The 13,962-nt window shown below is 33.0% G+C and overlaps 1 protein-coding gene across 1 annotated transcript in view; it reads right to left on the bottom strand.

The window, feature by feature from the left end:
* The window catches only part of LOC103261089 (lipopolysaccharide-responsive and beige-like anchor protein), a gene marked incomplete at both ends in the record, with an annotated part of 464,304 nt that overhangs the window by 401,657 nt on the left and 48,685 nt on the right, over positions 1–13,962 (bottom strand). The window contains 5 exons of the mRNA XM_008058703.1: positions 5,513–5,705; positions 6,008–6,131; positions 9,181–9,262; positions 9,663–9,771; positions 11,220–11,312. Coding sequence (XP_008056894.1) covers positions 5,513–5,705; positions 6,008–6,131; positions 9,181–9,262; positions 9,663–9,771; positions 11,220–11,312 — 601 coding nt within the window. The remainder of the gene's footprint in view (positions 1–5,512; positions 5,706–6,007; positions 6,132–9,180; positions 9,263–9,662; positions 9,772–11,219; positions 11,313–13,962) is intronic.

Below are 13,962 nucleotides of genomic sequence, written 5' to 3'. Positions count from 1 at the left end.
AAAAAAAAAAAAGTAAACAAGCAGGCACAGTGGCTCACACCTGCAATCATAGCACTTTGGAAGACCAAGATGGGAGGAACACTTGAGGTGCCAGGAGTTTGAGACCAGTCAGGGCAACAAAGCAAGAGTCTATCTATCTTAACAACAACAACAAAATTAGCAGTATCAGTGGCACATGCTGTAGTCCTAAACTACTTAGAAGACTGAGGCAGGATGATCATTTAGCTCAAGAATTCAAGTTTACAGTGAGCTAAGACCATGCCCCTGCACTCTAGCCTAAGCAACAGAGTGAGACCTTGTCTCTGAAAATAAGAAAGAAAATAAAAGAAAGAGATAAGCAAACAGAGAGTTAGCTAAGCAATGACAGCACAAACTGCTGCTCCAGGCTCACAGAGCCAACACTAATAGAGGCAGAAAGGACAGATTGACTAGTTGGAGGTGAGAGAGGAGGAGGGAAAGAGAGAAGGGGGATAGAGAGAGGGGAAGAGAGGAAGGGAAGGGAAAGGAGAGAGAAGAGAGGCAACAGAAAGAGAGAGAGGAGGGGGGAAAGAGCCAGGAGAGAGAGGGGAAGAGAGAGGGAGATAGGAAAGAACAGAGAAGATCGGTAACAGGAGGAAAGAAATGGGTGGGGGAAGAGGGGAAGGGAGAGGGAAGAGAGGTGGCAGGGAGAGGAGGAGGAAAGAGCAAGCGGGGAGAGGGGAAGAGAGAGGCAGAAAAGAGAGAAAGAAGAAGAAAAGAGACCGGCTAACATGAGATGACAAGAGAAAATGAAGTGCTATGAATACACACCAGTTAACATGGCCTGAGAGTAAGAACAACCATCATATAGAAGTAACTTAATTAGTTAAGTTCTGGAAAATGTTAAGGATTTGAATAAATACAAAGAAACCCATGAATAAACAAAATTGAAGACTTAACAAGGCATGTTAGATTTGAAAATAACTGGACTCATAAAGCCTGAGTGGAGATTTCTGTCAAGTGAGGTAGTATGTAGGGTAAGAAATACTTTTTTCAAGGGTAGCAGTGAAAGACAAGGTAGAGAGTATTTGTAAAAAATATTTGTGCCTTTCTATGGAGTTAGAACAAAGTTTTTATGGAAGAGAACAATACCATACGTTATTTTTAGCTTAATAAATCCACAGAAAAATAACACCTAGAGATAGAGACTATTAGAAATATTCAGACTGTAAGTAATCTGGGTGTGTATAAAGAACTGCAAATCATGATGAAAAATAAAAACTTGATAGGAAAGTAGGCAAAAGACAAACCATGCAAAAATAAGATGTCTAACAGTTTCAAGGACTGAAGGATGGAACATTATTCATCTCTGGCTGAGCAACTGTATGCCTACTTTATATCTGCTAAAGCAGTGCTTTTTCAAATTGAGGATAATTCAGCTGGTAGATAATGGAGTCACCTTATTGGGAACATTATCAGCATTTTTTAAGTGACAAAGAATAGAAAAAGATCAAAGCATATGTACTAAAATTTAGTAAGGGTAAATATTGTCTCAAGGAACCAGTTTCAGATATGTGCCTACAGGTGTATACATACATACAGATACATGGGAGTGTGTATGTATATACATATACACCCTGTCACAATAGATTTCGTACTGTGGGTCACAGTTATAAGTTTAAAGATTTCTATTGAAATCTTTCCCTTTGAGCACCTGAGTCAGTCACTGCAGTGAAAATGAATGAACCAAAGCTATAGCTAACAATAAAAACTCACAAACAAAATATCTGATGAAGAAAAAAATAATAAATTAATCCATAAGCTATAATATCATTTTCATAAATTTTTTTAAAAGGCAAAGTTAGGTAATAAATTGTTTATGAATTTATTTTTAAAGTTTCTTTAAAGAAGGAAATTATAAACACAGAATTCAAAATAGTAAATAGAATTTTGAGGTAAGGAGGGGTGACGCTGGATGGGAGGACCGCATGCATGTTCTTGGAGTTGGGTGTCACAGCGGCAAGTCTTCCTTTATAACACTTCAAAACATATATGGTACACAAATTATCTTGGATATAATTAATTCTTCATTTTAACAACTGTATTTAAATGAGAACATGAAGTGACTATGTCTTAAACTAATAGGCTAGCAATGAGAAGAAAGGATGAATAAATGATATAACTGTAACAAAGAAAAAGTTATGGAGCATTTAATTAGATTTTCTATGATTTAAATAATTAACTCTTGCAAAAAATGTCATATATACACATACACACACACACACATATTACCAAATTTACCCTTTCTAGTTTAGACTTTGATGGCTGAAAAAAGTTTAAATATTTGCCAGAATTTACACAGCTAATAATTACTGTAAGTAAGGATTCAAACCCAGAACTTTCCTGTCTCCAAAGTCTATGTTCTTTCATTACTTACACAGATGGATGGGTAACTGCATATAAATGCTTAAAACTCAAAAGCTTTTGAGATATCATGTAGTCAATTCCTTTATCTTGTAGATAGAAAACTAAGAAAGACAAGTCTATTGGCCCTAAATACCGTACGACTTTCTAAGGCAGCAGTTCTCAAACTTTTTGGTCTCAGGATTCTTTACACTCAATAAAATTTACTCCGGACCCCAAAGACCCTTTGTTTATGTGGATTATATTTATTACTGCTTATCATATTAGAAAATAAAACTGAGAAATTTTACAAATATTAATTCATTAGAAAATAATAAACCCATTACATGTTAATATAAATGATGTATTTTTTAAATGACTATTTTTCAAAACCAAAAAATAATACTTCTAATGAGAAGAGCACTATTGTTTCACATTTTTGCTAATATTTTTAAAGTCTGGCTTTATTAAAAACAACTGCATTTTCATATTTGCTTTTGCATTCAATCTGCTGCATATATTGGTTTGGCTGAAGTTCATGAAAAAAAATCCACCATCATATAGACATGTATTAGGAGAAGAGGAATTCGTGGACCCCTGAAAATGTCTAAAGGTCTTCAGGTTACCCTTCAACAACTATTGCTGTAAAGGTCACATTCCTCTATCCATCCTTCCTAATGACTTGAAGAAATAAGGTGAAATGAATACACTCTTTAGAAAATGAGGAAAATCTGCCTTCTACTTACCACTTCCCTAACCTAGGATCCCCCTCAAAAAACAATATGTCTGAAATCTACTCAAAATGTGTAAGAGACCATATTCAACCCTATTTCTCATATAATCTTTTGTTAAGGGCAAAATAGTATTAGCAGAAAATCAGTCTCGATTGCAGTAGCACACTGCAATAAAAACCACAATAGCTGGGCATCTGCACACACTAAGGTAAGTCAAACAAGGGTTTAGTATAAAAGATCAAAGAGTAACTATTTTACTCTTCAGGGCTACATGGTTGTGTAGCAACTAGTCAACTTCATCTCTGTAGTGTCATAATAGCCATATGCCATACATAAATAAGTAAGTTAGCTCTGTTCTGGTAAAATTTTACTTAGAGAAACAGGTCAGGCCAGACTGGTCCTCGGGTCAGAGTTGGCTAAACTCTGCTTTAGGCTAAACTGATCATCCTCAAAAAAATATTGATTAAAACAAAGTCATTTTATAAAATCAGATATTTTTCTTATTTACGACTAGATTTTACTAAAACAAATTTGTAGGGAGGTTCTCCCAACCTAATGTACCCCTTGTAAACCCTTAGAATAACAGCACGCTTTCTTCTCATAAGGAAAGAGCAGTCAGAATGAATCATTCCTAGGCACTTTCAAATAACTAAAAGCTATTCAAACACCTAGAAACAAGTAATTAGGAAATGGCAATATATTCTTACAGGATGGCAAAATATTTCAGAATAAGAACTTTGACAGTCAATAAGATAAAACATTTAAAGATTATTCAAATTTGTCATTTTTCTTTATTTCTTCTGAGTTAGGAAAGAGTTCTTAAACAAGACTCAAAAAGCTCATACCATAAATAAAACTAACAAATTTTACTGCATTATTTGAAATGTAAAATTTCCTAAGAAGGGACAAACATGAAACTCCAAAAATAAATAGAAAAGTCACAAATTGACAGAAGATATTAATAAACAAATAGCTAGCAAAGGAGTAAGAACAAGAATATATAAAGAACTCATAACACAAAACAGTAAGAAAATACAGGGTGAAATAATGACTATAAAGCATTCAAAATTCATCAAATTAGCAAATTTTAAACTCCAATCATTCCAACTGATGAAGTGATATGAAGCAATGAGAACTTAAACATTACAGGTGAGAATGTAAACTGACACACTACTTTGGAAAAGAATTTACGTTATCTTGTACAGCTCAACATTAGGATCTTACAAGTCAGCAATTCCACTTATAGGAATATAAACAGAAAAAATCTTGAATATGCAAAAATGTGTATAAAATGCTAATTAACTGATAAATAAATAAAGTGATGCCATGAAATACAACTGAGAAAAATGAACACAAACATATGGTCAAAGTGGATGAATCTCAAACAATAAGAAGTTAAAAACAGCAATTAACAGGAAAAAAGCGTTCGTGACCCGCCTGGGCAACTTGGGGAGACCTCATCTCAACAATAAATCAAAAATTGGCAGGACATGGTAGCGCGCGCCTGTAGTCCCTTAGAAGCTTCTTAGAAGGCTGAGGTGGAAAGATCGCCGGAGCCAGCAGGTAGAGGCTGCAGTGGCCAGGAGCAGCCACTGCACTCCAGTCTGGGTGACAGAGTGAGACTTCAACTCAAAAAAAAAAAAAAGATTAAAAAAATAAAAAATAAAAACAGGAAAAAAGCATTTAATATAACGGAATTTTTCTTAAGCTTAAAAATGAAAAATAAAATTATTTAGAGTCATATGTATATATGTAGTAAAAGTATAGAGAAGACAGAAATGACAACACCAATTAGTGGGGTAAGAGGTGGGACTGAGAAAAGAAGACAAAGCCATTAGGGGAGGGTGCCCAATTTCATAAACAGTGGTAGGCACAATATTCTTTACACCTTTTTGTATGCCTAGAATATTTCAAAAATTTTAAGCGCAACTATACATAAATAACGTATAGTGCCTTCAGTTTAAAAGAGAAAAATAACAGACTAGTAGACTCTTCCAAACAAGTTTTTTAACTGTCTGTAACATGAACCAGGGTTTTCCTGTTTACTCAACCTTAAACACTAAAACAAATTCTCATCTTTGAATCTAGTGCGCCACCTTGTGTTCAAGAGCTTCTAACTACCATAAAATTCTGTGAATATTTAAGATATAAATTCATCTATGCTGTAGCATAAGCTTTGACTTTATAAAGTTAAGCACACAGAATACGGACATTTGAAAAATATTACTTTTATTCTGAATAAGTTGTAAATACTTCATATTTCTTTTAATTGATTCCCTTTTTGGGTTTTCATTTCAAAGTACTTTCAGAGAATAACTTGCCTTTATTCCTTAATTTTAAGCATATAAATTTTTAATAGTAAAACTCAAAATTATACATATTAAAATGCTAGAATACACTTCCACAAAGAAACTTACCTTCGAATGTGTGATTGATAAGGTGTCTACCCATACACGCCAGCCACCCCACTCATATTTGACTGCATGGTAAAGTAGGATTCTGAATATGGCATATACCATTTCTGTTATCTTTTGCTCATCTGAATTCTTAGGATTAAAATAGCAGAGAGAAAGCATCCACTCTTGCCACACAGAGCACTGTAGCAGGCTCCTGAAAATTATAAAAAGATAATGAATTACTGAAATAAATAAAATCATCTGAAAGAATTATAAAGGTTTAAAAGAAAACAAATCTCCCAAAAAAACACATTTGTCTATATCTTCAATACAATTCAACAACATGGAACTAAAAATTCTAATTTAACTGTATAGTACATCACATATATACCCTTAATGGAAAATAATATGAAAAAGTCAATTCGCAGTATTTTCAAGCAATTTTTCTAAGATAAAATGGGTTTATACAAATATTGACTTAAATACTGCAAATAAATACCTTATGATCCAACTTACCTCCTGTTTTCTCTACTGTTATTAAAAAGTTTAATCATGTCAGAAAGAAAGACTCTGCGAACCTCCATGCACTCTGGGCACTGAGGAGAATTTCGAAGTAGGGTCGCAATTACTTTAAGTATTTCTGTAAGATAGTTCATAAATAGGTAAAAACCAAACATAACAAAAAAGAATTCATGATGGAAGGTCATCAATATGTTGTAATTTTTTTAATTCCCCTGAATCAAACATCTACTACAAAATCCTCTTTTGTTATTAAAAAATAAAATAAAATAAACCTATGGAAAGAACAATATATTCACTAGAAAGCATTTCTAAATAAGAGATTCTATTTCATGATTTGAATGTGCAAAGTAAAGCTGAATTTTAAACAAAATAAAACAAATTAAATTATAAATGAATTAAATGACAGTAAAACTGCTGATAACCCTCTTCAATCTCTGCCACATAAAGTTGATCTTAAAAACAACAAAAACACTATAATTCAAATCTCAGAAAAAGAGAATATATTCTCACATTCCTCAACATAATTAGTGTTATGCATATAGTGAATTTTTAAAAGCTGTGAAGATTTTTTCCAATTTAAAAAATAAAATTAGAGGTAAAAAAAGGAAATTAAAAGCTATTCAACATCCTATTCCCCCCACAGAGGTAAACAAAACTGCTATTGTTAAATGGTCTTAGATAAAGCTGTCAAAATTTCCAGAACTTAGCTTAAAGAAAACAATATTTTTAAAATGCATACTTAATCCAGAACTTTACAAATAACAAACAAATAACTGCTATAACTCTGAATTTAAAAATTAAATAATGTATAAAATTTTTACCAAGTTAAAATTTTCAAAATTCTCAACCACCCTTTTGCCAAGAATTTTGGTGATTCTGAAACAGTAAGTTCAAAATAGCAAATATGAAGAATATTTGTCATGCAATTAATGATATTTTGGGAACAATTTCTCAGTTCCTCTACTGACAAATTCAGAAGTTCTCTACCTGTACAACGATTACAATGACTACAATAATCATAATAGAAGATTCAATTGTCACTAACTTTGAAATCACAAGGCACTGTTTTAAGAAAATACATGTTTTCATACATTTAGTCTTGATACATTAAGTGGATACCAATATCCTAATTTTAGAGACAGGTAAACTAAGGCACCAAAATTAAGTAACGTACTCAAAGTTAGAAAACTAGTGAGACATATAACCAGAAGTTCAACATTAGACGCTCCCGCTCCCGTTCCCCCTCCCCCTCCCTCAATATATATATACCTCGCCAATTTTTTTTTCGAGTTGGGGTCTCACTCCTTCTCCCAGACTGGAGTGCAATGGCACGCTCATGGCCACCCCAGGGTCAACCTGCTGAGTTCTGGTGATCCTTCCGCCTCAGCCTTCCGAGTAGCCGGAACTAGACACAGAACTACCACGCCCGGCTATTTTGTATTTTATTGTAGAGAAAGAGAGAGATCTCGCCAAGTTATCTGGGCTGGTCTCGAACCCGCGGGCTCTCTCAATTCACTCGCCTCGTCCTCCCAAAGTGCTGGGATTACAGGCTGAGCCACTGAACCTGGCCCTAATTTTTTTACTTCTTGTAGAGATGAGGTCTGGCCAAGTTGCCCAGGCTGGTCTCGAACCCATGGGCTCAGGAATGCTCTCACCTCGGCCTTCCAAAGTGCTGTGATTACAGGCGTGAGCCACAATACCCGACCTGACAGTTTATATTTTTAATCACTATACTGTACTATCTGCCTTTTCTGAGCCAATATATTAGATCATTGCTATGGCTTGAAAATGTTCCCTCCAAAATTCAGATGTTGCCAATGTGATGTCATGAAGAGGTGGGGGGCTTTAAGATGTGATTAGGCCAGAAGGGTTTCTCCATCATTAATGGAATTAAAATCCTTGTACAAAGGCTTCACATAATGTTTGGCTAGCTTGTCCTTCAGCCTTCCCTGAAAGCAGAGAACAGTCCTCACCAGACCAAGTGCAGGCACCTTGATCTTGGACTTCCCAACCCCAGAATTGTGAGAAAATTAACTTCTGTTCTTAATAAATTACACACTCTCAGATATACTGTTACAGCAGCAAAAAGCAGAATAAGACAGTAAAGTCTAAAATTCTTACATCAGTAAGTCATCTATCCATATAACATATATGAATGCATATTCATATATAATGGCTATAAATTCAAATTTTTCTTTTCTTTTAATTCTCAAATAACGGCATCATGTTTCTCTAAATGTTGAGAAAAATTACACCATGTGTTTTTAAAATGAGCTGAAGCAGAATACCCAATACATAGACACATTTTCACCACAAAAAATAATTACATCTCAAAGCGCTACAATTTTTTTTTTTTTATGTTTTTTGGGGTTTTTTGAATTGGAGTTTCACTCTGTCACCCAGGCTGGAGTGCCACTGGCACACTCACGGCCACCCTAGTGTCAACCTGCTGGACTCAGGAAATCCTTCCGTCTCAGCCTTCCATGTAGCTGGAACAATATGCATGCACGACCATGACCAGCGATGTTTGATTTATTGTAGAGACTAAATCTTCCCAAAATTGCCCGGGCTGGTCTCAAACCCCTGGGTTCAGGCAATCCTCTTACCTAGGCCTCCCAAAGTGCTGGGATTAGAGGCTTAAGGCACTATGCCCAGCCTACCAATTATTTTAATGACTATTAAAGGCAAGCTGAAAAATGTACTTATATAAATGCTTACGAGTTTTAAATATTAAAAGAAAAGACTTTAACAAGACTACATTCATAAACAATAGACACATTTTTCTATTCCAATTTAGTATATTACTATATTGACAGTAATTTAGATAAAAGCTCTCTCCATGGTTCATGTAATTTATCCTAACATCACTGAATAGCATAATCAGAACTTTGCTAAAAATCTAAACATACATTAAATCAAGAACTTTTGCATACAATTCTTCAGAGCTTTTTTTTCTATAAGCATTTAACTTAAGTTACCACATAACTTAAGGTCAATTTGAAGTTATATTCAACATTAAACACAAATAAAGTTAGTATAATATAAGCGCTCTTCATGAAATAGTCATTTAACAATCTGTTTCAACAATATCAACCTTCAGTTTATCTCAGTGACTTTCTTTTTAAGTAGCAAAACATAGTTTGGGTTAAAGTATATTAAATACATACGAGGGTTTTGTATCTTTACTGAAGAATCAGGATCTGGATGCTGTTTATGTATTACCTGCGTACCAATCTGTTCTATAAGAATCTACAAAAGTAAAACAATAGATTACATTAGCAAATCACTGTAATATTATAACTATTAACCAACTCTAAGTATGACATTAATCAAAATTTAGTGCATTGTCATGCTAAAGATTTTATGCATATAAAATAAATGACTTCATTTTCTATTATTACTCTATTTTTACTTAGTTATAAAAGGAGTCATCAAATAAGTCAATACAATAGAGGAAATACTTAAACAGAAATAACTATACTGTTTAGTAATTCAGATTAATACCAGACTTACGAAAATGCAGCCATTTCTTTATGTGAATAATTTCAAAACTGTACCTTACAAAACTAAATGATCTTATTATCTAGACATTGTCAAGAAGCACTTTAATAGTAAGAAATTACTGAGTAAATCCTAAGTACATTCTTACCTCAAACAGCACATTATATGTGGTCATTGTGATTAAATTTGTCTGAAGCATGAGTCTTTCAGCTAGCAATGAAAACAATCCATGCCCAAGCATGACTTCAGCTTTCCTCCTGCAATTACACAGAAAAAAAACATCAAATGCAGAGTTTTGCTGTGCTCTATTTAGTATGCATGCTGGATGAGGAAACACAAAATGTTTTTCACATTACAAATTCCAACTCAACTACTCTTATAATCAGCATCTATTAGAACTTTATGGCCACAAAACCTGTAAGTAGAGAAATACTAACTACAATATAAGTATAAAGTAAAAAAAAAAAAAAAAAAAAAAGCACAAGTTTGGCTATGCGACAGCACAGCAGAAACCTCCACCAAAATCTTCAGAGCAATTATTTAAATAAGTCGCTACTATCTGCTAGTACTGAGCTTCTGGGGATAACCATCTAAAGCAGAAAAGCAATGTGGAGGAGGAAAAGTAGAAGAAAAAGTAATATAACTTTTAAAAACTTACTACTTTAACAAAATTAACCTTCTAAGCACAAATTTACAAAATGAAGAATCATGAATTTTAACTCTACCCCTGAGGTCAGCAAACTTCTTTTGCAAATGGCTAAATAGTAAATATTTTAGGATTTGTGGAGCACAGGATTTCGATCACAACTTAACATCCTGAAAGCAGCCATAGATAATACACAAATAAATTACTGTACCTGTGTTCCAATATAAGTGTTATTTACAGATAGTAAGCTGAATTCCTAAAGACTGCAGTTTACCAACACTTGTTCTACCTCCAAAATTTTTAATTTTTATAATAAACTACACTGATATGAAGAACAATAAGTAGAAAATGAGTGCCTTCATTCACCTAAGAAAATAAGCTTGGGAGTTTCAGTTTTAGTTACATATATAGCAGAACACACTATGCAACAAACATTCAGATTACTTCATCAGCTTTCTAGTAAAGATAAAGCAAATAATGATGCAAGTCACCTGAAATGAAGATGCCATCATTTCTAGAATTCAATTTATCCTAATTCTCATAATTCACAAAAAATATACAAATAAATTATTTTATTTATTTATTGTTTGAGTTGGACTCTCACTCTGTTGCTCAGGCTGGAGGGCAGTGGAACGCTCGCAGCCACTGCAGTCTCGACCTGCTGGGCTCAGGCAATCCTTCCGCCTCAGCCTTCCAAGTAGCTGGAACTACAGGCACATACCACTCCACCCAGCTAATTTTCTGATTTATTGTAGAGATAAGGTCTCGTCAAGTTGCCCAGGCTAGTGTCGAACCCATGGGCTCAGGAAATCCTCTCACCTTGGCCTCCCAAAGTGCTGGAATAATAGACATGAGCCACTGCTCCTGGCCAATAATTTTACATACAAACTATATATTCTTGTTCAATTTTATTTTTAAAATATGTATTAATGATATTAATTTTATACAGCATTTTAATGAACAAATATAAAAGACTAGAAGGACCATAAAATAGAAATGCTATTCCAAGGATTTATAAAATAAATAGTACAGTCCATTTTAGAGTTCATGCATACTCACTTTGGGGCCAGATGTTTTAAAAAATAGCCCATGGCCTTAAGAGCTTGTACTCTGATTCCTTCGCTTTTTGATGCCAGAAGTTTGTAGATAACACTGCATGAAATAAATATTTAAAACAAACTATTCTGAGTATAATTTTCACAAATAAAACTTTGAGATATATATTTTTTCATGTTACTATAAACCAAATTCAGGTAACACAGACGTAAATTTAATATACATTTCTGATATTTAAAAAATTGCTTATCTCAGTTTAATGAAAACTAAGAAATGAGAAACTGGAATGCAGGAAATAAGGTGACTGACTATTCCATGCACATAATCATATGCAACTTGTAATGCTGGAACTACAGGCACACACCACTATACCCAGCTAATTTTCTGATTTTCTTCCACTGCTACCAGCTTAACAATCTCCTTTGGAGGTTACCAACTTTTTAAATTTAATGTAAAGAAAACATTGTTTAATGGTAGCACATTATTTAAGTTTGTAAATAATTATCACCATGAAAAACAAGAGAACAGGCTAGTAATGAACGATAATCAGAAATAATTATAACACGATGAAATATTACACAGCCACAAAGGACAAAATTATGAACTTCACAGCAACTTGGATGGACTTAGAGTCTATAATACTGAGTGACCTATCACAGAAACAAAGAACTGAGTATTATATGCTCTCATTCATAAGCAGAACTTGAACAACTATTGTAATACTATAAAAAAAGGATTGGCAGTAGTAGGAAACTACTGGGGTAGGGAAGTGGTACAGGCAGAACTGGCAGTAGTGGGAAACTACCAGGGAAGAGTAGTGTACCAAAAAAAAGAAAATAAAAGAATTCCAAAAGTAAAAAAGTTAAAACTAAATGACCACTAAAAATAAATTTCATATTCCATACTCAAAAATTATATAGCAATCCAATTTATATTTTAAAAATCTATAGGGACCTTCTGACTTGCGCATAAGCAAAGTATAATGACAGTGAAATTCAACTGATTCATTATAGTAGTCCCTTCCTCATAAACATTTAGGACAAAAACAATAATCATAAACTTTTATAATTACTTTCAAAAGGAACAATATTCTCCTAGATAAAAAAAAATTCAATGTTTAGTAAGTATGAAAGAATTCTGAACTAAAAGGAAAGATCTAAAACTTCTAGTGATTAATAGGAAACTTAATTATACAAAAAGAAGTTTAATTCCTTTTAAAACATGAATTGAAAGCATTCAGGTCCATATCATATTGTAATCTCATAAAAAGACACATCGGAAATCAGCCATTTTTCCTCAAAAATTTTTAAGTCTTACTACAAAAACTATTAACAATCAATCACTAGGACAACACTAATATTGTCTGTAAGTTTTTCTTTAATAATTTAAGTTCAACAAAACAAAAATTAAACTTTTTAAAAGAAATATTAATGTAAGTTTAATATTGGTTTAAACCTACACACAGTAATATACCACAAAACTATGCTACCTATAGCTTAAATTAACAAATATCTAGTTAAAAATCACAATTATTTCATCAAAAGATAATCTCTAGATACCACTAAGTACTTTCAAATAATGTTTTACTAAGATTAATAATATGAGATCTAAAGAACTTGAATTAAATCTATAAACTGAATAAGTACCCTGCAATAATTTTTTAAATGAACATTTCTAACTAAAGCAGAATCCAATTTGTTTATTTTACATAAGCAGTAAATTTTATAAAAGTTCATTGGGTCTACTTTGCTTTTTGACCAAAGTTGGTTCTTACTTGATACACATACACACACACACACACACACACACACACTTCATACATTAGAGAAAAAAATATCCTACAGTACTTCAATGAAACTTACATATTTTTCTAATCATAGTTTATAAATATCATATATATACACTTCTCTATTTGGAAATAGAGAAAAGTATAAGGAAGATAATAAAAGTGACCTGCAACAAACAATATTGAAATCTGGGAATATTTTGATGTAATCTGTTTTACCATGATTATATGACTAAAGAAATGTATATGGATATACATATTTTTTAATTGCAATATACTACAGTATGTACTCTATTATATTTTCAATAAAGAAAATATAATTCAGGCAACAGCAATACTCAAAAAGATAATCTGAATGCTTACAGTATTTTAATCTATTCACAGATATTAAAAATATTCATTAAACTAGAACCTCAAAATTAAAAATCTACAACATCTTAAACAGGGCATATGCTGAGACTGACTCTGAATCAGAAAACACAGTCACTTCCAAGGAAGGGTCAGTGCTCCAAAATGGTGACCTAAGTGCAGTATCAGAGATAATGTTTAAATGAGTTCGTGAAAAAGAAAAATTTATATTTAACAATTAAATGTTAAAATGTCTATCCTTTGACAGAAGTTAATTTGCCACTTATACTCTGGAAATGCTATTAATGACTATGACACGGTTTGGCATTCCTATATCATCTTGCACTGTCCTCCCTCTAATTTTCTCCACTGGAGACTGTGTTCATACTCCATTTAACTAAGTTAATGTGGAACTCTTACTAAATTTACCTCTGTTCTTTTCGTGTTGGCCTTTAAAAATTATGGTAGTATATACTTGGTACCAATGTAATAACAAACAGGACTGAAATTGCACCTAGTTTAAATTTTCTCTCTCTCCCTCCCTTCCACCTTCTCTCTTTTTAAGTCATCAAGAAAGAAAATCTACAATTTGAAAATGTAATCCTGAGTTTT

Source organism: Carlito syrichta, unplaced genomic scaffold (assembly GCF_000164805.1).
Source record: "Carlito syrichta isolate Samal-C Ts95f unplaced genomic scaffold, Tarsius_syrichta-2.0.1 Scaffold303603, whole genome shotgun sequence".
Taxonomy (NCBI): Eukaryota; Metazoa; Chordata; class Mammalia; order Primates; family Tarsiidae; genus Carlito; species Carlito syrichta.
The sequence above is the reverse complement of the archived record's forward strand: the minus strand, read 5'-3'. Positions and strand labels throughout refer to the sequence as shown.